Source organism: Neophocaena asiaeorientalis, unplaced genomic scaffold, assembly GCF_003031525.2.
Source record: "Neophocaena asiaeorientalis asiaeorientalis breed wild unplaced genomic scaffold, Neophocaena_asiaeorientalis_V1.1 scaffold332, whole genome shotgun sequence".
NCBI lineage: Eukaryota > Metazoa > Chordata > Mammalia > Artiodactyla > Phocoenidae > Neophocaena > Neophocaena asiaeorientalis.
In genome coordinates this window covers 5,692,514-5,716,398 of record NW_020173111.1, presented here as the reverse complement: position 1 = coordinate 5,716,398, position 23,885 = coordinate 5,692,514, and the positions used below count along the sequence as shown (strand labels likewise).

Genomic DNA, 23,885 nt, shown 5'->3' with positions numbered 1-23,885 from the left:
GGCCCGTGTACCAAAAAAAAAAAAAAAAAAAAAAGTCTCTTAACAGAAAAAATATCTCTACTATACAAAGGAAACCACTCCAGTATTTTCACACATTTCTCATTCTTCTGTCTTTTACTTAGTAAAGCATAACCCCTTGATGGAGGAAAAACCATTCCACAATTTTGTTTCAAATTTTCTATAATAAACATGTTTTTCTACTATAATCAAGAAAAAATGCTGATGGAAGACTTGAGTTTAAAGGTGCCATGTGAAAAAAGAACTCTCTACATATAATGGTGTTTGTCTTATTACTAGATAAACTCTCCCTATTTCTATAGACTGGCATAATATTTAATTGATAGTAGGAAACCAGAAATGTATAGAAATGTTCTGGAGGTCAGTGGTTTACAGTATGTTAAGAGAAAAGGCAGAAGACAGTAAGAAAAGAGAAGTTTTAGGGACTTAAGTATTTATTTTAATAAAAGTTAAAAAAAAAAAAAAGCCATTTCTGACAGCAACCAGATTTCTTGCAGTGATTCCTCCTGGCAGTGAAAAGCTGTGACTTTCAACTTGTCTTGTTTAAGGTTCTTTCCTCACTTAGGCTTCACCTTATTTCTCTCTTCCAGAAATACTTAAACATTCATACTTTCCTTTCTTATTACTCAAAACAGAGAACTTTGGAAATTCAGGCTGCAGATTTCAGGAATTCAACTACAAGACAGAGGCTGACTAATGAAGTCCTAAAGATTTCACCAAGGGAGGTCAAAGGGGTCAGAATACCTGCAAGTGTCACTGCTTTCGCTGCTCTCTGTGTTGCCACCTAATTGATTACTATTTTTAGACCCATTTTCCTGCTTTGGATCTTGCTGTTCTTCAGGTAACAGCAACAAGGCATTTCTGAGACAAATGGCTGCAAACTCCATACTGGCTACAGGAATGGCTGAAGACTGTCCATCACTAAAAGAACAAAACCAAGTTAGCTAAGAAAACAAAAACAATAAATAAAACTTTTCTATTATCAGGAATAAAACCAATATAACTGTAAATAAAAACTTTGCCATCTAAGAGGTAGAGATTTTAATATAAGCAGTTATAAGAGAATGCTAAAGAACCCAAATCCTACATATTATACGGGCATACCTTGGAGATATCACAGGTTCGGTTCCAGACCACCACAATAAAGCAAAGATTGCAATAAAACAATAAAGCAAAGATTGCAATAAAACACAACCCTGTGGTCTATTAAGTCTGCGATAGCATTATGTCTAAAAAAACAATGTACATACCTTAAAAAATACTTGTTAAAAAAAATGCTAACCATCATGAGCCTTCAGCGAGTCATAATCTTTTTGCAATAGTACCATTGATGACCACTGATCACAGATTACCATAACAAATAATTACGAAAATGTTTGAAATATTCCAAGAATTACCAGAATGTGACACAGAGACACAAAGTGAGCAGTTGTTGTTGGAAAAATGGCACCAACAGACTTGCTCTATGCAGGGTTGCCACAAACCTTCAGTTTGTAAAAAACAAAAAAAGCAGCATCTGCAAAGCTCAATACAGCAAAGTGCAGTAAAAGGAGGTATGTCTGTGTATAAGATATAAAAAGTATAAATAATAGATTGCAAGTATATACATTAGACACCACATTGTGTCTATAGGAATGGGACTGAAGCTAGGAGACAACCTGAAGGATATCTGCAACGTCAACGTTAAACTAACAAAGGAGTTATAGACAAGGAAAATTGTAGTGAAGGCCAGGACAGGTACAGTCAGAACTGGAAAGAAGGGAAGAAAGTAGATTTTTCACATCTGAGCCTTGTTTTGGTTGATGTTTGCTTTTGGAAATACCTTATTTACACATTTTGAAAAAGCAGTGTTATTTGTCTTATAACTTTGTTGAGATTTTATATAACTTCCTATTGGTTTTATATATCAAACTAAGTCAGCTTTATTAGGGGGAAAAAAGTGAAAAGTAGTAACAATTTTGAAACTGTAGGAAAGTGATGCTTTAACTTGTCGTTTGAACGAAATCTGCATTATTGTTGAAATAAATTAAGAGCAAAATATTGTGTGCCAGATACTTTTTTAAAACTTTGGGAAAACTTTTAAATGGTAGTGAACAATTTTATTTTTGGGAAAAGAAAAAAAGGAGCAAGTTTCTTACAAAGCCTACTCCTTTAGAAATAAGAGCAACTCCAAATTGGAATCTTTGTAAGAGATAAAGATGTTCATATTTAAAAGTTGTTCAATTGAAAAGTAGTTCTACAAGTGACAGCTTTATAATACTTTTGTTTATATATGTGTTAGTAATTTTTTCTTCTGATACTAAGAATTAGCTTTAGGGACTATGAGAAAATAAAAATAACTAAATGAAAAGTATCAATGATAACCGATATAAAAAGGAAACATCAAGATGCCCTCTTCTGGACATTCTGAATAATGGCACTGAATAGACCAGCGTTTCTTAGGGCATCAACAATTTCAGCACCCATGGATGTAATAAACCAAAATCGTATGTCAAATAACATTCACCACATACCTACGTATAGGAGTCTATTTCTTGAAGTAGCAATAAAATCTAATTACAAAGTGGCTCCTCCTATGAAGTAATTCCTAAGCATATTTTTTATACATAACATTACTATGAAATATTATTATACACTTTCTCTTAGCAAAATACTTACTTATATACAGTATTTTGTATGGACTGTGATGCCAGAACTATTTTACGATGATAGCCTTGACCAACAATAGACTGTACAATTCCTTTTTTACTTGGAAGACCTTTAGTTTCTTGTTCAGAAGTCTACAAAATACAAATAATTTCCAATTAATTTAATGGAATTGTAAGATGGGGTATGAAAAATAATCCAGTACCTTTTACAATTACTCTAATAAAATTCTTAAGATCCTTAAGATTCTTAAGATCAATGTGGAGTTTTGGGTGATACAGGAAATGTCTGGTAGTGAAGAGAAGAGTACATGAGTCTGAAAATCTGCAATATACACTACACTTTATTAGTATAAGGTCTGAGGTAATTCTGAGGAAAAAAAGCAATTCAAGAATGACTCAAGGGCTTCCCTGGTGGCACAGTGGTTGGGAGTCCGCCTGTCGATGCAGGGGACGCGGGTTCGTGCCCTGGTCCGGGAGGATCCCGCATGCCGCGGAGCGGCTGGGCCCGTGAGCCATGGCTGCTGGGCCTGCCCGTCCGGAGCCTGTGCTCCACGACGGGAGAGGCCACAGCAGTGAGGGGCCCGCGTACAGCAAAAAAAAAAAAGAATGACTCAAGTGGGACTCTGTGCTTACACTGCAGGGGGTGCGGGTTCGATCCCTTGTCAGGGAACTAAGATCCCACATGCCACAAGGTGCGTCCAAAAAAAAAAAGAATGACTCAACTAACAAGGTCCTACTATATAGCACAGCACAGAGAACTACATTCAGTATCCTATGATAAACCATAATGGAAAAGAATATATATAAAAAAAGAATGTATTAAAGAAAAAAAAGAATGACTCAAGCATTTATTTAGAATCATTTATTTGGACCATTCTGTGCCCCAGGCTGCATGTGATGGGCACGTCGATGTCAGAGTAAGGAAAATAAAAGCCACAAAAACACAGTGAACAAGAGAAGGGAAGCAGCTACACTTCCTAAAACACAGATCTTTTCCTTCTTAATTGAAAGTATTAATTATAAGTGTCAACAACATATACACACTAAGAAGTTATATATGTCAAAATTTACGTGGGCACAATTCTTACCTTCTAGAAAATTAAAATTCTAAAGCCCTGTAAACATTAAACTGAAAATAGTAAAAGCTACTTATACATATAGTTTTTTTGTTTTTTGTTTTTGATATTTCACTACAGTACATCATCTCACTACAGGAGCCTGGTGATGCCAATTTCCTTTATCTTCCCCCTTCACTCTAAGTCTCTGATTTACCTGCATTTTGTAAAGTCCTGCAGATTCTCATACACAGGAACAAAATGGAGCCAATTCATAGGAACTTGCAGAGATAAACTCTGCCCTGCAAAAAGTCCATCTCTAAACACAAATGTTTCTGTACTACTTATTACTTCTTGCTCCGTAACCGAACTTTCTTATAGTTGTACTTCCATATATGTATGACTTTAAGCAAAACAAGGATTCATTTGTAGATTCATTTTAGAAAGAAAGTATTACATAACACAAAAAATACAATAAAACGGACTGGAACTATTTTGTCTTGAGGAGGCGGCTAAGGAACATTGGTGAAAAATAAGAAAGAGTGGATATTCTGAACCATGATTGGAAGGCCTTCTCTTCTGACCTTTTTTCCTGGTGGGGTGATAAATTTGTGATGGTTTGTCCATACTCTCTTCCCTGATCCTTAAGGCTGTAGAAGTTGATCAGATGGCTAGATCTGGATGGAACTAAAATTCCACAATAATATACCATAGCTTCAATAATAGATCAGTAGCCAAAAAAGTGTGCCAGAACAGTCTTTATTTATCTATTTATTTATTTATTTATTGCTGCATTGGGTCTTCGTTGAGGTGCGTGGGCTTCTCATTGTTGTGGCTTCTTGTTGCAGAGCACGGACTCTAGGCGCGCAGGCTTCAGTAGTTGTGGCTCGTGGGCTCTAGAGCTCAGGCTCAGCAGTTGTGGCACATAGGCTTAGTTGCTCCGTGGCATGTGGGATCTTCCAGAGCCAGGGCTCGAACCCGTGTCCCTTGTATTGGCAGGCAGATTCTTAACCACTGTACCACCAGGGAAGCCCCCAGAACAGTCTTAATGTAAAATAATGATATGTAATTAAAGTATTTGCAATTTTATAGTGTCTAGGCAGTAGGAGCTGCACTCAAGAAATACGAGTTTCAGAACTCAGAAAAATAAACGGCACAGTTTCAGAAAAGTAAATGGTTCATGGTGATTTTTTAAGTAGCCTTCTCTCTTTTTTTTAGAAAGAAGGAAATTCTACCATTTTAAATGAATGAATGAATTTGGCTGCATCGGGTCTTAGCTGTGGCACGTGGGATTTCTGCTGCGGTGTAGTTGCGGCACGTGGGCTTAGTTGCCCTGCATGTGAGATCTTAGTTCCCCGACCAGGAACTGAACTGAAGGTGGATTCTTAACCACTGGACCACCAGGGAAGTCCTAAGTAGCCTTGCGTTGGGTCTTCGTTGCTGCGTGTAGGCTTTCTCTAGTTGTGGGGAGCAGGGGTTACTCTTCATTGCAGTATGCGAGCTTCTCATTGTGGTGGCTTCTCTTGTTGTGGAGCATGGGCCCTAGGCATGTGGGCTTCAGTAGCTGTGGTGTGCGGGCTCAGTAGCTGTGGCTTGTGGGCTCGAGAGCACAGGCTCAGTAGTTGTGGCACACGGGCTTAAATGCTCTGCAGCACGTGGGATCTTCCCGGACCAGGGATTGAACCCGTGGTCCCCTGCATCGGTAGATGGATTCTTCACCACTGCGCCACCAGGGAAGTCCCTGAGTCTATGTTTTTTATCTAGCAAATCTTTTCTTATATATCATACACTGCCCAGGTAAACATAAACTCTGCATCTGCCAGAAGAGGTCTGAAACAACATGCATCAGATAATGAGGACAAAATGACCTCTTTGGCATCACCAATTTAATAATTAAATTGGTTCTGTTTATTAAAAAATGAATTTATTTTGGAAGGTACAAAGTGCTCTGTTCAGCATCCCTTTTGTCCTGAGTAAATAAATGTTACGAAATTTTATTTGGAGTTCATAATTTCTCCTGTTGGGATTTTCCTCAAGTGTATTTTGGGGTTGTTTTTACTGTCTTTTCGGTCACCTCAAGTTTTATTTTACTTTATTTTTCTGTCCTTTTTTTGTTTTTGGCCGTGCTGTGCGCAGCTTGCAGGATCTTAGTTTCCCAACCAGGGACTGAAAGTGGGCCCTTGGTAGTGAAAGCACTGGACAGCCAGGGAGTTCCCCACCTCAGGTTTTAGAAAGAGGAGAAGCACAAAGATAAACATAATTATTTATAGCGAATTTCCTATTAGTAGCACAGACTGTGAGTGTTCTGGTATCCACCAAGCTATGGCAACCAAGTCATCTTTACCATCGTTTAAAAGTTATAAATTTAGGGCTTCCCTGGTGGCGCAGTGGTTGAGAGTCCGCCTGCCGATGCAGGGGACACGGGTTCGTGCCCTGGTCCGGGAAGATCCCACATGCGGCAGAGCGGCTGGGCCCGTAAGCCATGGCCGCTGAGCCTGCGCGTCCGGAGCCTGTGCTCCACAATGGGAGAAGCCACAACAGTGAGAGGCCCGCACGCCGCAAAAAATAAAATAAAATAAAATAAAAAGTTACAAATTTAGAACTTTCCAGAAAAAATGGGAGGAAAAAACCATCAGAATGAAATCCATAGAAGAAAGACAATCCTAAAAGTACTATTTCTAAAAATAAGTAATTTTAAAAGAAAGTGTTAAACCTTACTAAGGCCTCCAACACTGATTAAATTCATCACATTAAAGAGAATAAGCAATTTCTACAGATTCTTTTGTTTTAAAAAAGTGTAAATTCTGCCTTGAGTTTTTTATCAGCTAATTTAAGAATTATCTAATAAGAACGTTGTCCCTTAAAAGGGACAATGAAATAAACCATTAAAGCCTCAAAGACAACATTCATCTCTTCCCCCAGTGGCATACTCAAATCATAAGCTACTTTAAGTATCAAGTGTGAAAACTGCCAGGCAAACACACCTCTTTAATCCCTTTAGTTCCTGTAGTTGCTTTTCAGGAAGTGTTATCACCTATGGCAAGCATGCCAAGCAAAACCTCAGATTGCCATACCCCCCACCTCCACAGACCTGATGAGCCTGAGCCCGGCAACGGCGGGGGGTAGGGGGTGGCTAGGAAATGGGGTGTCTGGTGATTCTGATACAACCTCTCTTTCCCCTACCTCCCATTGACCCCTCCCCACTTGAGATTCAAAAGGCTTTCACCAACTGCCATTTGGAGATAATCTAGGCATGGACACTAGTGTAAACTGGCCTATTTCTCACGGCCACCGTGGATGAACACGTGTCAGAGAGAAACAGCCTGGTAATCCACTAACTCGACAACATTTACTGAATCAAAAGTAAACCCTGCAGGCACTGGAGGAAGCACAGCATAATGCAGTTCTTTCCACACTCACTGTGTTATCAGCAGCCCTCCTTTAATCACTGGGCGCACACACCACTCTCACGCCAGCTGATGGCGTGGCCCCTGCCCCAGCAGTTCGCAGACCACTATTTCAACAGATATGACCTTCTTAATGGCTTCAACTTTTCAACGTGACTGCTGACACATGTTGCTGTGCTCGCCAAGAGTCAGAAAGTGAACACATGACTTCATGAAACTAAATTTTGTCCAACTGATAAAGAACAGAAGACTATCTTTACAATTCCCTAAGAGTTAAAAAGGGGAGGAGGTCTTTATGTTACCAAGTATTTATTGCTCTCTATGGAACAAGTGGGGGTGGGGTGGGGGTTCAAAAAGACAGAGACTCACCCCCTTATTGGCAGCAATGCAGCACTCAGCCAGCCTCAGCCAGAGGCGGGGGTTTGCATGGTAAACCTGAACAGCTTCAATCAGACACTCAAATGCAGCAAGAGGCCTTCCAATGTGAAGCAGCTGAATCCCACAGTTATACAGCAACTCATACCTCTTGTTGGTTAGTAATGTACACATGGGTCTTCCTGAAAATTTTTTGCCTGATGATAAAAAGCAGATGAGAATCATCAGATTTAAAATAACAGCTCCACTGAAAACATTTATTCCACCAAGTACTCAACTACTGCCTTTTTGACACCAATGACCCCAATCCCCAATCTGAAGTTGTAAACAGCTCTCACCACAGTGATGATCTCCATCCCCAACCCCACAAATATCCTCCAGAGGCATCTCAGTTGTCTGTGTTTGTGGGGCCAGAGATGTGTCTTCTCATTACCAGCTCTTCAGGCAACAATGTTCCAGGAAGGCAAAGACCCACTCTAACTCCACTGAGCCTTACACTACCTTTCCACACTTTTAGAGCCTGCAAGAAGATTCCACTCTTTTTCACTTTCAGTTCAGTTAGCCATGTTATCATTATGTGTTTTCTTAACCAGAAGCATTCAGTTAATCTTAGGGTGTTAGGGAACTTTACCACGGAAATAAAAAATTAATGTACTATATACCTACAGTGACTATTGTTCACTCATTCTTTTTTTTTAAATTAATTATTTATTTTTGGCTGCGTTGGGTCTTGGGTTGCTGCACACGGGCTTTCCCTAGTTGCGGCGAGCAGGGGCTACTCCTCGTTGCGGCGCGCGGGCTTCTCACTGCGATGGCTTCTCTTGTTGAGGAGCACAGGCTCTAGGTGCACGGACTCAGTTGTTGTGGCTCGTAGGCTCAGTAGTTGTGGCTCGCGGGCTCTAGAGTGCAGGCTCAGTAGTTGCGGTGCACGGGCTTAGTTGATCTGCCGCATGTGGGATCTTCCCAGACCAGGGATTGAATCCGTGTCCCCTGCATTGGCAGGCAGATTCTTAACCACTGTACCACCAGGGAAGTCCCACTCACTTATTCTAACATTTGCAGGCCATAATAAAATGAGACTAGGGAATTCCCTGGCAGTCCAGTGGTTAGGACCTGGCACTTTCACTGTCAGGGCCCAGGTTTGATCCCTGGTTGGGGGACTAAGATCCCACAAGCCGAGTGGCGTTCAAAAAAAAAAAAAAAAAAAAAAAAAAAGAAAAAAAGAGACTGTGATTTTTGGGATACATTTTCCATCAATTAAATAGTCTTTAAAATATTTTAAAAAGCGGGACTTCCCTGGTGGTCCAGTGGTTAAGACTCCACGCTCCCAATGCAGGGGGCCTGGGTTCGATCCCTGGGCAGGGAACTAGGTCCTGCATGCTGCAACTGAGAGCCCACACGAGGCAGCAAAGATCCCGTGTGCTGCAACTAAGACCAGGTGCAGCCAAATAAATAAATACATAAATATTTTTAAAAATAATAATTTTTTAAAAATTAAAAAAATTTTAAATATTTTAAAAAGCTAAATAATTGCCTGATTTTAAGCATTTCAGATCAAGGATCCACATCCTATGAATATTAAAGGAATAAACTCCAGAAATTTGCTTAAAGATTGTCAGGTGCTGTCAACAGTATCACATTTGAAACTCTGAAAGGAAGCTAGAATAAAACTAGTTTGGCACAGTCAAGAAATCTTAGCAAAATATTTTGCTTTATAGCATTACCATATGGGATTACTGACTTTCAAATCCATGAAAAAATGAATGTAGCTTAAACTTCTTTAATTATTACTCAAAGGAGCAACATCTACTAAAAATCCCAAGTCAAATTTTTGGGCAGGATCAGTGTTAAGTGTATGTAAGAACACATGGCATGCATTTTATAACCAGATGCTTGCTCTTTAAAATCATATTTTCCTCAAGTAGTAAAATATAAACTGTCCCCCTTTAATGGGCTTACCTGGATCAGTGCTACCTGCACTGAGCTGTGCACAGACGTTGTCATTCTCCTGCAGAGCCTTTTTAAAGTAGAAAATTCCCAAATTGTGCTTGCTCATGGCAAAATGGATACAACCAAGATTATTCCAGAACATGCACCTCAAGCATTCACCTGAGAAAAACATACATAAGTTTATCCACAAATTTTACTGCTGCTACATATCATACAAGAATCAGGCTTAGCAAGCAAGAGTTAATTATATATGCAATTCTACTCCTTACAGAACAGTTTACAAGGCATTTGAAATTTAGGAAACATGAACATTTTGTAAATTCCTTTTCTCGTAAAATCTCTTATTAAAGGTGATAAATCAATCCTGCATATTGATTTTGTTAGCCTGTTTAGATTTTTCTTCTGATTTAACTTTTAATAATCATAGGCAAATAATACAAAAATGCAAAGGACAAGAAGTATTTATTAGTAACATAATATGTATGCACTGCATCCACACAACAAAATATTATGTACAAACTGGAAGGAATGCAGCAAGCTACAGAAACAGTCAAAATATATTAAATGAAGAATAGCAAGTGTATATAAACAGAACATGTAGAATCCTGCTTTGCTTTGTTCAACTCTTAAGTTTCCACTCTTCTTTCCATTCACACTCCTTTAAATATGACTATGGCTGAGCATCTATCTTCCCATGTGTGTTGGGCATTTGTATTTCTTATCCTGTACACTTGGCTCTTCCTGCTCTTTACCCATTTAAAAAATTTGGTTACAGATGTTTTTCCTATTGATTACCTGCTAGTGTGTATGTTATAGAAACCTTCTGTCACATCTGTTTCAATTATTTCCCTCCACTGCCAGTTTGTCATCTGTCTTGTGACTTGGTTCCGAGTGTGTGTGTATGCTTATGTTTTCAATCATAAAAAGTTTTACATTTTTATGTGGTCAAATTTGGTAATCTTTTCTAAACTGTATGGTTCTTAGATTTTGGATAATGTTTAATCGAGGCTTCCCCACCACAAAAACAAAATATTCATCCAAGTTTTCTTTTGCTGTTTTTACGATTTTATTTTTACATTATAATCCTGCATCTTTCTAGATTTTATTTTGGTGTAATGAAAGCAATCCAGGTTTTTCTAAATTTTTTTTTTTTTTTTTGGTATGTGGGCCTCTCACTGTTGTGGCCTCTCCTGTTGTGAAGCACAGGCTCCAGACACACAGGCTCAACGGCCATGGCTCACGGGCCCAGCCGCTCCGCAGCATGTGGGATCTTCCCGTACTGGGGCACGAGCCCGTGTCCCCTGCATCGGCAGGCGGACTCTCAACCACTGCGCCACCAGGGAAGCCCTCTAAATTGTTTTTTTCTAAATGGTTTCCCAAAAATTCCAAAACAATTTACTGACAGTCTGTCTTTTTCCTCAATGATATAAAACACCGAACTAGATTGATAAAATTAATAATCAGAAGATTCATTCAATGCTAAAAATTAAAGGTTGGCCTCTGATATGTTTTAAAATTAAACAATGAGAATATTTAAGAAAGAAAAAAAAACTAGGCGGAGGAAAAAAGAGTAAGAAGTACATTAATATGTTTTAAAGGAGGTTGCTTCTCCGAGTGGCATTATGAACAATTTAGGAGAAATTCTATTCCCAAATCTTCTCTAATAAGCCTATTTTATCAGCAGCAAACACTGGATTTTATGTGTGGGAAGCAAATTAAAGATTTTAAAATTCATACTATGAAAAATATCAATACATTAAAGTATATAACTATATATAAAATCTATCCTATTAGATTATCATAATTGTTGACTAGTCGACTACATGTCCTGCTCCATTTTAAAGACTGACAATATCTGAAATTCTGAAATCTGTGTCAAGACAATTCTAAGTAAAATTTCTGCAATGTATATTACCTTTTTACTCTGAGAGACCGTTCCAGTTTGGGTGTTAGAGGGTCTCTGAGGAGAAACTATGACAATAAAAACATGAAAAATAAAAATTTAACAGAATCAGAAATGGGTACTCAGAACAAATGGAGTACCCAAGAGAATTATAATGGAAAAAACTGACTTTCTCCATCCTCTATGACTCCACTGAACTGCAGGGGTGAATGCAGGAAGGTTTGAGTATGTTTGCATGTGTGTTCTGTGCATTGGTCTGAATAGAATCTCAAACGAAACAAACACTATATTCATCCTTTGCATTCTGAACTTGGTACAAAATATTTTCAATAGTTTAACCTTGGGGACTTCCCTGGTGGTCCAGTGGTTAAAGACTTCGCCTTCTAATGCAGGGGGTGTGGGTTCGATCCCTGGTTGGGGAGCTAAGATCCCACATGCCTCGTGGCCAAAAACCAAAACATAAAACAGAAGCAATACTGTAGCAAATTCAATAGAGACTTTAATTAGATTTCTTTTTTTAAAAAAATATATTTATTTTTGTTTTTTAAAAATTTTAATTTTATTTATTTATTTTTGGCTGTGTTGGGTCTTTGTTGCTGTTGTGTGGGCTTTCTCTAGTTGCGGCGAGCGAGGGTTACTCTTCATTGTGGTGCGCGGGCTTCTCATTGTAGTGGCTTCTCTTGTTGCAGAGCACAGTCTCTAGGGCACGCGGGACTTAAGTAGTTGTGGCACGCGGGCTCTAGAGCGCAGGCTCAATATTTGTGGCACACGGGCTTAGCTGCCCTGCGGCATGTGGGATCTTCCCAGACTAGGGCTTGAACCCGTGTCCCCTGAATTGGCAGGCAGATTCCTAACCACTGTGCTACCAGGGAAGTCCCAACAGAGATTTTTTAAATATGCCCCATTAAAAAAAAAAAATCTTAAAAAAAAATAGTTTAACCTCATTTCTTGAATAAACTGATTTTCCTTCTTCCCCATAAAACAGCAATGATATGAACTTAAATGACAGCTACAAATTCTACCTTTCATTTTAGTATCATATTATTCACTGCTTTTATGGGAGAGAAGGGAAAAGTAAAAACATTATGATCGCATTTCCTTAAAAGGACTCATTTCACAAAGCAAAAGACCAAGGACCTTATGCCCTGGACAGAATTTCTAAGCTGGTATTAAAACCAAAATGATAGAAAGAGCATATGAAGTGAAAGAAAAGTAAAATAAGAAGGGAGGTTTCTTTTAAAATGGAAATGAGTAATAAAATACCAGGAATTTTCTGAAGCAGCAATAATAAAACATTTTCATTTAAAAAATTAGCAAAAATCACTCTGAACAGCAGTCTAGGGAAAAAAACCAAGAAACAAGGCATAAGAGTCAGGAAGAAAATACCAAAACTTCACAATTTCCTTTTACCTGTTTTCATGAATCCTGGATGCTCAGCAATGTTTGAACTATTCAACAGCTTCACAGCTTTTCGATAATTGCCTCTTAAGTATTCGAAATTGCTTTTAAGAAACAGGGAGGGTGCAGACTGTAAAGAAAACATAAGTTTCTTACATTTTTTACTCAGATGTCTAATATGAGATCATAATCAGACTGTTGCACTGGCATGTGGTCAAGGGCATACATGAGTCACTTAAACCACGGTCACAAAAACTATGGTCTCTGAGCTTTCCATCGCTCTCACAATCTAAAACAATGAAACCTGGCAGAGAGCACTTTACAAACTGAATTATTAAAGGTCTACCTAAAAAAATACATATAACATATATGAGTAAGAATACAGTCTGCAAAATATCCACTGACTGTCTTCATCTATTACACTATTAATTGAAAGCCAGTGTAACAGGAGAAACTAAGTCCTTCATTTTAATGGTTATTACAGAGACTGGTGATCTCCCTTATTTTTTAGGATATAAATACACCTCCATTAGAACCCAAAGAAGTACAAATAATCAAATGCTTTTCCAAGTGGGGGAAAAAAGTGTCATTTTATGAATGGAAAAATTCCCTAACAGAATTCCTTATTTTCAAGGGCTAATCTTGCTGTTACAAAAATCACGCTTTGGATCACAGACCACTTTTTGCTTCTCCTAAAACTTCCTCCTGAAGTTTTCCCTGATTTGGGTATGACTAACAATTATTTATTTTCCTGTTTGTCTCTCCCCTCTGATGATGGTATGCTTTAAGGAAGGGAATCATGTCTTTTCTCCCAAAAAAGGTTTGATAACGGCTGGCTGGCTACTTATACTTAAGCCTTTCCCTCTTAGCCTCAAGTCTACCCTTCAGGTCTAGGCTACGACTGTTCTCAAAAATCACCTGAGTAAAACTGACCCAGTGGCCAATCTAGATCCTGCCTGAGATTTCTAGGTCAATTTTCCTGAACTATTCCTTCTATAAACCGTATCTCTTTATGATTTCACACTTTTAATTAACAGTTTTCCTAAACTTTCCCTCTACTGTCTTTAAAAAAATTACTTATTAGTGGAGGGATGGGGTGGAGGGAAATGAAGGAGTAATTATAACTCAAGTACTCTGGCACTAATCAAACTGAAGGTATTGTCAAGCCAAAGATCATTTGGAAGGGGCAGGTTTGGGCTACAACCAAACTGTTTATCTTTTTTTTTTTTTTTCAAACTGTTTATCTTTAATAAATGTTTTGAGTATAATCTAAAAAATCCTAAAGTGTCTAATAACAGTAAATGTTTAAGTGAATTGTGATAAACCACTCAAAGAATTCTGGACAGCTATTCAAAATGGTGGTTTTGAAGGCTATATACCAAAGGGAAATGCTTGTTATAATTTTAAGTGAGAAAAGTATGATGTTAAATTACAGACACAGTATGATCACTACTTCACAACTCAGTATAAAGGGTTACAGCTGGCAGTATATATACACTATAATAGACTGTGATAAATTATTTAAAACTGATAATACCTATTGTCCAAATAAGAAAATTTACGACATAAAAGCTGCTAATTGAAAAGAAAAAGAGAAAACTCAAGAAGAAACTTACATTCCCAGCTGTGTTCATGACAGACTTGATTTCCCTTTTGCATGCCTTCAGGGACTTCATTTGGATATACGCTCTTACTTTATACTGTCAAAGGAAAAACGCTAGTATGTAGGAACTGTAGTGGATTTACAGATGCTGAAGCAATTTTACTTTCTAGTTAAGAAAATTAAGCCCAATCTGTTCACAACAGTTATACCAGTTACTTGCAAAAGCGAGTTTAAAATTATCTTAAATAATCTATTTTTATTGTACTCTTGGAATATACTTTTAAAAACTAAAACATGGCAGGATGCAATTTATAACTAAGTTCCAAGCAAAAATCCGATTAATTCTTAACTACATATGGCTAACTAACAATGAATTTTAAAATTCTACAAACTGATTTTTATCATCCAATACATTCCCAGGCCATTTCTCTCAATTTTCTACAGAGAAGTAAAAGAAATAACATTGCATTATCATCTTGAGCAAAATATATTTAGAAGGATAAATGTGCTTCTAAACTGTAATACTTCAAAGCCAAATAAACATACATGCCTTGAATTATTTACTGCTCTCAATGATCCCATTCTTCATCATTCATAACTACTAGTAAATACATGTCACATATAACTTCTCTTAAAATTTATGCTACCTGATGTATCTTTGACTTCGCAGCTTCTATTAGAGCTCCACTTTCAGCTTTATGATTAGACCCATCTTTGTTGCTGTTATTACCAGTCTGTAGGGTGGTGAAACAAAGTTAACCAAAATTAAATTTTTTTGATCATAACTGAAATCACTGATTTCCCAGTGAGCTAATCTGAATCACCTAGAGAACATTTTCAAAATTCTCAATCCCAGGTCCCAGAGATTCAGGTTTAATTGTTTGGAGTGGGTCACAGGTGTAGAGAATAAACTTACGGTTACCAAGCAGGGAACGGGGGGGTGGGATGAATTGGGAGACTGGGATTGACATATATACACCACTATATGTAAAATAGATAACTAATAAGAACCTACTGTTTAGTACAGGGAACGCTACTCAATGCTCTGTGGTGACCTAAATGGGAAGGAAATCTAAAAAAGAGTGGATATATGTACACGTATAACTGATTCACTTTACGGTACAGCAGAAACTAACACAACACTGTAAAGCAACTATACTCCAATAAAAATTAAAAAACAAAAATAGTTTGGAGTGGATGACAAGAAACTCTACTTATACGAAGCTCATAGTTTAGTATAGTGATGGGCTAGGTTTAAAAAGCCTGGATAGGGCTTCCCTGGTGGCGAAGTGGTTGAGAGTCCGCTTGCCGATGCAGGGGACACAGGTTTGATCCCTGGTCTGGGAAGATCCCACATGCGGTGGAGCAACTAAGCCCGTGTGCCACAACTGCTGAGCCTGTGCTCTAGAGCCTGTGTGCCACAACTACTGAAGCCCACATGCTCTACAGTCCGTGCTCCGCAACGAGAGAAGCCAGCTCAGTGAGAAGGCCAAGCACTGCAACGAAGACCCAATGCAGCCAAAAATAAATAAATAAATAAATTTACTAAAAAGAAAAAAAAAAAGCCTGGATATTACTTGGTCAGAACTCAGATTGTCTTTCTGCAACCCACAATAGATCATGTCATTCCCTCTTTAAAAACATTCTCTGGGGACTTCCCTGCTGGTCCAGTGGCTAAGACTCCACGCTCCCAATGCAGGGTGCCTGGGTTCGATCCCTGGTCAGGGAACTAGATCCCACATGCGAATCCCACTAGGAATTCGCACGCAGCAATGAAGATAATGCGGGCTGCAACTAAGACCCGGTGCAGCCAAATAAGTAAATAAATTAAAAAACAAAACAAAACAAAACAAAACTTTCTCTGGTATCAACACTGCCAACAACATCATACCCTAAATACCTAGCAAAGTATTCAAAGTCCTTCACGATCTGACCCATATTTGAGATGCCAACCCTCACCCCAATGATCTCCATCACATCCCTCAGGTACTCCCCAGGTCAGATGGGGACCTCTGCCAGGATGGTCATCCTGCTCCATCTTTCCTCTTCTGACTTGTTTAACTGTTACATCTTTCAAGGCTCAAGTCAAACATCCAAACTGCTCTGAAACGTTCCCTAACCTCCTTGCTCCTTGTCATGAACAGATTTTGCTCCATCTTTCTCTTCCCACAGACGTGAGTTCCTTGAAAAGCAACAACTGCAGTGTTTTCATTTTTGTCACCTTAGTACCACCTCATAGAGCACACAGCATCTGCTGAAATGAGTTATATTTCAACTATTACAAGTACTGAATATAAAAACAAAATATTTTACTACACGACAGTGTTTGGGAATAATGCTAAAATTATTTAACTGAACTCTCAGATATACACGCCTGTAAAAAGTAACGCTAAATGTTTATTTTTAAACCTCAAGAACTTATACAGGCAGAAAGAAATGTATTGATAATCTGTTTTCTACAAACACTCCTTTTTCAACAAAGAAGCAGGAAGAGGAAGAAAGAAGGATCATCCCTTGGCAGCCAGAAGCACAAGCAAAATGAAAAACACAAGAACGAAGATGTGTTCTTAATTTACACCAAGTGTCTCCAGAATGTGGTGAAGCTTAATTGTCATAAGTATGTCCTCTTTTTGAAGAACTTTAATGATGAAATTTTCCCAGATAATGGAATTTTGTGGTCTTCATTCTAATCTTCACATTCTGTAAAACTAATATCTCACACATGAAAAGATGTGAACATATATCCTTGGTCATTAGGGAAATCAAAACTATTATGAGGTACTACTTCATACCCATTAGGATGGTTACAATTTTTAAAAGACGGGTAAGGGCTAGTGAGAATGTGGAGAAACTGGAACCCTCAAAAGTTGCTGGTAGGAATATAAAATAGTGCAGCTACTTTGGAAAACAGTCTGGTAGTTCCTCCGAAAGTTAAACATAGAGTTACCAAATGATCCAGCAATTCCACTCTTAAATACACACCCAAGAGAATTGAAAACATGCCCCCACAAAAATTTGTACATCAGTGTTCATAGAAGCATTATTTATAACAGCCAAAAGAGGAAAACAACCCAACGTTCATCAGCTGATGAATGGATTAAAAAATGTGGCATAAAAAAAAAATGTGGCATATCTACATAACGGAATATTATTTGGCCATAAAAAGGAATGAAATAACATGAAAAAGGAATGCTACAGGCTACACCTGGTAAACTGAAAATAATATACCAGAGGCCAATCATAAAAGGTCACATAGTGTATGACTGCATTTATATGAAACGTCCACAAGAGGCAAATCCACAGAGATAGAAAAGTAAACTAGTGGTGACCAGAGGCTGAGGGAAGGAGGGAAAGGGAATCACTGCTAACAGGTACAGGGTTTCTTTCCGGAGTGATGAAATTATATAGTGGTAATGGTTGCACAATTCTGTGAGTATACTAAAAACCACTGAATGGTACACTTTAAAATGATAAATTTTGTGTATGTAAATTATATTTTAATAAAGCTATTAAAATAATATTTAATAACCATAAATATTAATCATACTTTACATTTTAGTCTGATCACCTCAGAACACTCACCTCATTCTTTCCATTTTTGTTATTGTTGCCCTGTGAAATCATTTTTTCTAGAACAGCAAGAAGATGTAAAGCTTTCTCAGCTTGGTAGGTTAATATATACAGGTCTACGAGCAAAAAACACACTGCTTGGGCAAATTTTTCTTCTGGGAGGAAAAAACATGAAAAGAAAAGTCACAATCCAAAGTGAAGCAAGTATCTCAGACCATTCCCCACAGAAAAAGCTCTAAAAGCAAAGCCTGAGTCTTGACTTAAAGGAATGTTTATTACCTAGAGCTGTGGATGGAAGCCACAGTGTCATTCTATTAGGCATCTCAAGGCCTCTCATATCAGGGATTCTACTGTCTGAAATTCCTTTGGCAAAATATCTACCAAATACCAGCACATGAAATGAGGAGTATTACTTTAGGTGGAAGGAAACCCTAGTTCCAGTGCCTGCCTCTGCACATCACTGAACTACTTAGACCTCAGCTGGCTGACCTGTAAAATGGGGAGAATACTTCACATGCCTGAAGGCAGGTGGTGGACCAGGCGATCCCGAGGTTCCTTCTAACTCTAAAAAGGTCTATGACTCTAGGAAAAAGACTTCCTTTCTAGGCACAGAGATGGGGAAAAGAAACAGGGTGATTACAGACACAAAAGAAACAAGGTGTGGACTGGAGTATACCAGAACATTGAAACAGCCAAGAGGAAAATATAAAGACAAGAACTTCAAAGGAAGAAGAGCCCAGCGAAGAGAGGAGGGTTAATCTGGTATATGACATAACACTATTTTCCTTTCCTTTCAAAAGAGAAGATAAATGGAAAGCGTCTAAAAGAAGACTGCTATAATCAAGAACTGAACATTCAAAAGCCCTTAAGAGCCTCCTAACAAGTCTTCCTGATTCCATTCTTGCTCTTACACAGCAGCCAGAGTAGAATCCATTTAGAACTAAAGTCAGTGCAGTTGACGTGCAAAGGTCACACATCTCCAAGGGCTGCCCACCACACCTGAAAAAGAGTGAGTCCTTCCCTAGGCTAAAATGCTAACCCTGTGCTCCCACCTCGCTCCAGTCACCACAGCGCTCCTGCTGCTTCTCTCACTTGCCAGGACCATGCTCACCGCAGGGCCTCTGCACACACTATTACCTCTGGCTGTGATGCTTTCCCCCAGCTGCATGGCTCACCTCTTCTCTTCATTCAAGCGTCTCTCAAATACTGTCTTATCCCAGGCCTTCCTCAATTATCTTATCTAAAAATAACATCCCCAGTCAATCCTCTTACCCAATTTCAGCCTTTCTTTGCAGCATTTAACTACCTCGCCAGATGTATTTATCGTATTGCCTCTCTCTGCCATTAGAACATAAGCTTAATGAGGGTAAAGACTTTCTCTCTTTCATTCACTGTATTATCTTTAGACCCTAGAATAGTGTCTGCTCCATAGGGTATGCTCAATAATTTATGTTGTATGAAGAGCCAAGTAATAAAGTTAAAAAAAAAAAAGTTTTCAAAGAAGGAGGAAAAGTGGATCTAAAAACTGACTAGTTGGTTGCTATATTCTGCTCAGCCATAGTAAAGATGAACATCATTTCATTAACTGTTCTGGAAATTCTAAAAACCAGCTTTCTAGCAAAAGCACATCTGTGCCATCCTAGAAGTATAACTGATTTCCAGCTTTACAGGGGAAAGGAACTGGTCCCTAGCACACAATCCTTCACCACTGATGTCTCCTGCCTAGTCTGTCAACCACTGCATCTTCAGGGCTGAGGGGCAGAAGAGCACCCGGAAAAGGCCTCCCTGGAGCCACAGTGAGAGCTCTCCAGCCAGCCGTCAGCACAAGGGACCCTGGAACCTTCCCAAAGTACCAGAGCAAGTACAGACCACCACCCGTCCTGTGGTGACCATAACAGCAATAAGGGGTTTATAAATCAGGAATTTGCCCCAGTGTTTTGAATTTAAAAGAAAGGAGCCATGGAGAAAAAGACAATTGAAATCTGATTGCTTGCAGGCTGGAAACTAACAGCCCCCTCAAACATTTCCTGGGTCCAGCTTTGCTGCTTTATTTGCTCCCTCTTCTTTCTTTGCCCTTACTTGTCTTACTACTCTCACTTGAGGCTAGTAATTGTAAGCTAGTTAACAAAAAAGCTAATTGTGTTCTATACTATCTACTCTATGATTACCCACAGAAATTTCAATTAGGCAATATACAAAATAAAATACTACATTGTCCCCTAACATTCCAAAACACTCCTTCCTTAATATACTACTTAAGAAAGAAAGGATCAGGTACACTGAGGTGGTGTTTAAACATCAAACAAAAAAAAATCAGTAAATCTTTTCAATTAGAAATAGCATTTCTAACAGTTATCATCAAAAACTGGGGTGGGGGTAACTGGGATATTAAAGGAAAACCTGGATTCATCTAAAAGTGATATAATTTTTATTTTTTCTTACCATTAAGAAAACTCGACACAGCTTTTTTTCTTTCTTTAAACACTCTTATGTAATTCTGATTCAGGTTATTATCTAGATGAAAGAATCAGAGACCTTCACAGGTATGAGAAGATAGGCAAATTTCTGATTTGACAGATAACATACCAAAAGGTTCTATGAACTGATAAAGTTTTTCACCAACGGATATGGCTTCTGTATACTGCCGGAGATGATACAGGATGACTGCTTGATTGTAATACAACATACTGTTTTCAACATCATCTAATCCATCCATTTCTTCAACAGCCGAGTGCACCTATTAAACAACCAACAGGGATTATGTTCTAACAGTACTAAAGAGCAAAAGTGAAAGACTCTAAATGAATAAACAGGAACACAGGCCAACATTTCTTACTCTAAAATTTTCCACATTTTTAGTAGGACCTCTAGATTTTAATTACTCTCACATACTAAAAATTATTTCATTCATATAAAATTCTGCTAAGTAAAACATTCTGATGGGACTTTATTAAGTACCTTGCCCAAGGCAAGGCGAGTCTCTTCCTTGCCACTGTGAAGGTATCCTCAATGCTTTCTAAAAGCCAGTGTGGCTTCTGAGTTGGATTCCTACTTTCCAGCCTCACGTAGCAAGAGGCTACATAGGGAGTGGGCAAAACTCAAAACGACCTTTCCTATGAGGATTTTATGAGGTACATATACATAAACTTGATTCCATTTTGTAAAAACCAAAGTAAATTTAAACATTAACAAATAATACTATTTAACTATGTGCCAGGCCTGCTACATTAAACCCTTTACAGAGAATACCTCATTTAATCCTCATACCTCAAGGACATAGATATTATCATTTCCTTTTTATAAATAAGGAAACAAGCGAAAAAAAGCTTAATTATCTTGCCTGAGGTCATATGGCTAGAAAGTATATTTTCTGATTTTCCTATTATGTTCCGGTTTTATTCTCACAATTTAAAAAAAAAGATTTTTCAAAGTAATGAACAAAAATACACTTTGTCACACATGGTGGTGAAAATCGGCTTTTAATGGCTTTACTAGAACCCTAACATCCACATCTGATACCAAAAGAAGAAAAGTCACAACACTTAGCATTTTAAAGCTAATGACGATCTGTATACCCACTTTCTGTAATAGGCTTTTAAATTTTTATCAAGTTTTACAACCATTCTATAATCCCATGGAACACATTAAAATGGAATTCTACCTGTATTAAAATTTATCTTTCTTTGCCACCACAAAGACTGCAATAAATTACTGAGGAATGTTAAGTAATTAATTCTAAGACTGACATTTTCCTAAATTAAGCAGTGGAATTTTGACATACAGTTGGCCCTCTGTATCCACAGGTTCCACATCTGTGGATTCAACCAACCACAGATTGAAAACACTTGGGGGAAAAAATTCCATAAAGTTCCTAAAAGCAAAATTTGAATTTGCTGTGCGCTGGCATCTATTTACATAGCATTTACATTGTATTAGGTATTATAAATAATCTAGAGATGATTTAAAGTATACAGGAAGGCCTTCCCTGGTGGCGCAGTGGTTGAGAGCCCGCCTGCCGATGCAGGGGACACGGGTTTGTGCCCTGGTCTGGGAAGACCCCACATGCCGCGAAGCGGCTGGGCCTGTGAGCCATGGCCGCTGAGCCTGTGCGTCTGGAACCTGTGCTCCGCAACGGAAGAGGCCACAACAGTGAGATGCCCGCGTAATGCAAAAAAATATAAATGAATAAAGTATACAGGAAGATAGGAAGATGTGTGTAGGTTATATCAAAATATTATGCCATTTTATATAAGGGACTTGAACTGTGAATTTTGCTACCGCGGTGGGGGGGGGTCCCCGGAATCAAACCCCCGTGGACCTCCAGGTTCAACTGTACAGGGACTTAACAACCTTGGTCTAGCTAATGATAAGAAACAGAAAGTTCATGATACATAGTGATTTGTAATCAGACTTCTGCAGATTTCAATCACCCATGCGGTGAGCCTGATAGGAGGATTCAATTGTTAACAATTGGTCCTAGCTAGGTAATAGCATGTGCATCTCAATGAGTTTGGGGTCTTTATAATGTTCACTTATCAAGTCTCTATCTTCAAGTGATTAAAAATAGTCTCTTTAAATAGAGAAAACTCAATTTCCAAAGAAAGATAACACTTCTAGGTAGTTATGCAATGAAGAGAGAATAAGCTAAGAAGGGATAATTCTCAGCCAGAAAAAGGGGTTTTGGACAAATTAAGGAGTTTTGCTTTCAGCAAAGGGTGAACTTACGATATGAATAATTTTGCCACATTTTCTATGATTCACCAAAATAATCTAGTAATTGCTCCAGCCAGAACAAAAACTACTCACTAAATGAGATAAAAAGTCACTGAAAGTGGAAAAAACTGACAAGGTGTGTCACTATGCCCAGGACATGTGACTGAACAGAAGTATGATTTAGAGAAAGCAAGGAGACACAAGTACAAACACTTGTAGGAAACTCAAGAGAGTTGGAAGGCACTGGGTGTGTATCTGTGTGTTAGTTACTGAACCAATCTTATTAAGAATAAAGGCTGGGACTTCCGTGGTGGTGCAGTGGTTAAGAATCCGCCTGCCAATGCTGGGGACATGGGTTTGATCCCTGGTCCAGGAAGATCCCACATGCTGCGGAGCAACTAAGCCCATGTGCCGCAATTACTGAGGCCACACGCCTAGAGCACGTGCTCCACAACAAGAGAAGCCACTGCAGTGAGAAGCCCGCACACCACAACAAAGAGTAGCCCCCGCCTGGTGCAACTGGAGAAAGCCCACAAGCAGCAACAAATGCAGCCAAAAATTAAATTAAAAAATAACAATAATAAAGGCTGATGAAAGGATTTCAAAAAACAATTGTCTTGGCTTAACAGGAAGTTTGCAGGAGCCTCTTATTCTTTATTTTTTAAAATTAATTAATTATTTTATTTATTTTTGGATGCACTGGGTCTCCATTGCTGCGTGCGGGGTTTCTCTAGTTGTGGCAAGTGGGGGCTACTCTTTGTTGTGGTGCATGGGCTTCTCATTGTGGTGGCTTCTCTTATAGTGGAGCATGGGCTCTAGGCGCATGGGCTTCAGTAGTTGTGGCACGCAGGCTTAGTAAGTTGTGGCTCTCGGGCTCTAGAGAGCAGGCTCAGTAGTTGTGGCACACGGGCTTAGTTGCTCTGTGGGATGTGGGATCTTCCTGGACCAGGGATTGAACCCGTGTCCCCTACACTGGCAGGCGGATTCTTAACCACTGTGCCACCAGGGAAGTCCCCAGGAGCCTCTTATTCTAAAAAAAGTTTTCAGGATGAACTTGTACTCAAAGCCCAAATTAATGTTCCCTGCAAGAAAATGTCTGTGGGGTTGTAGGGCACAAGTACTAGACATCAGCAAACATCATCTTTCCTCTGATTCTGGAGCTCCAGATAAATCATGGTTAATAAGACTAGAGCAATGATGTAATGTGATGACATACACATTTACAAAGACTGAGGCAGTTATGAG

The 23,885-nt window shown here is 38.7% G+C and overlaps 1 protein-coding gene across 3 annotated transcripts in view; it reads right to left on the bottom strand.

Moving 5' to 3' along the window:
* The window catches only part of CNOT10 (CCR4-NOT transcription complex subunit 10), a 64,401-nt gene that overhangs the window by 25,596 nt on the left and 14,920 nt on the right, over positions 1–23,885 (bottom strand). For all 3 annotated transcript variants that reach the window (XM_024743479.1, XM_024743480.1, XM_024743482.1), the window contains exons 4-12: positions 20,514–20,664; positions 17,940–18,082; positions 15,005–15,091; positions 14,371–14,454; positions 12,767–12,884; positions 9,463–9,612; positions 7,498–7,700; positions 2,677–2,798; positions 763–939 (exon numbers count right to left, since the gene is read on the bottom strand). In XM_024743479.1, coding sequence (XP_024599247.1) covers positions 763–939; positions 2,677–2,798; positions 7,498–7,700; positions 9,463–9,612; positions 12,767–12,884; positions 14,371–14,454; positions 15,005–15,091; positions 17,940–18,082; positions 20,514–20,664 — 1,235 coding nt within the window. The remainder of the gene's footprint in view (positions 1–762; positions 940–2,676; positions 2,799–7,497; positions 7,701–9,462; positions 9,613–12,766; positions 12,885–14,370; positions 14,455–15,004; positions 15,092–17,939; positions 18,083–20,513; positions 20,665–23,885) is intronic.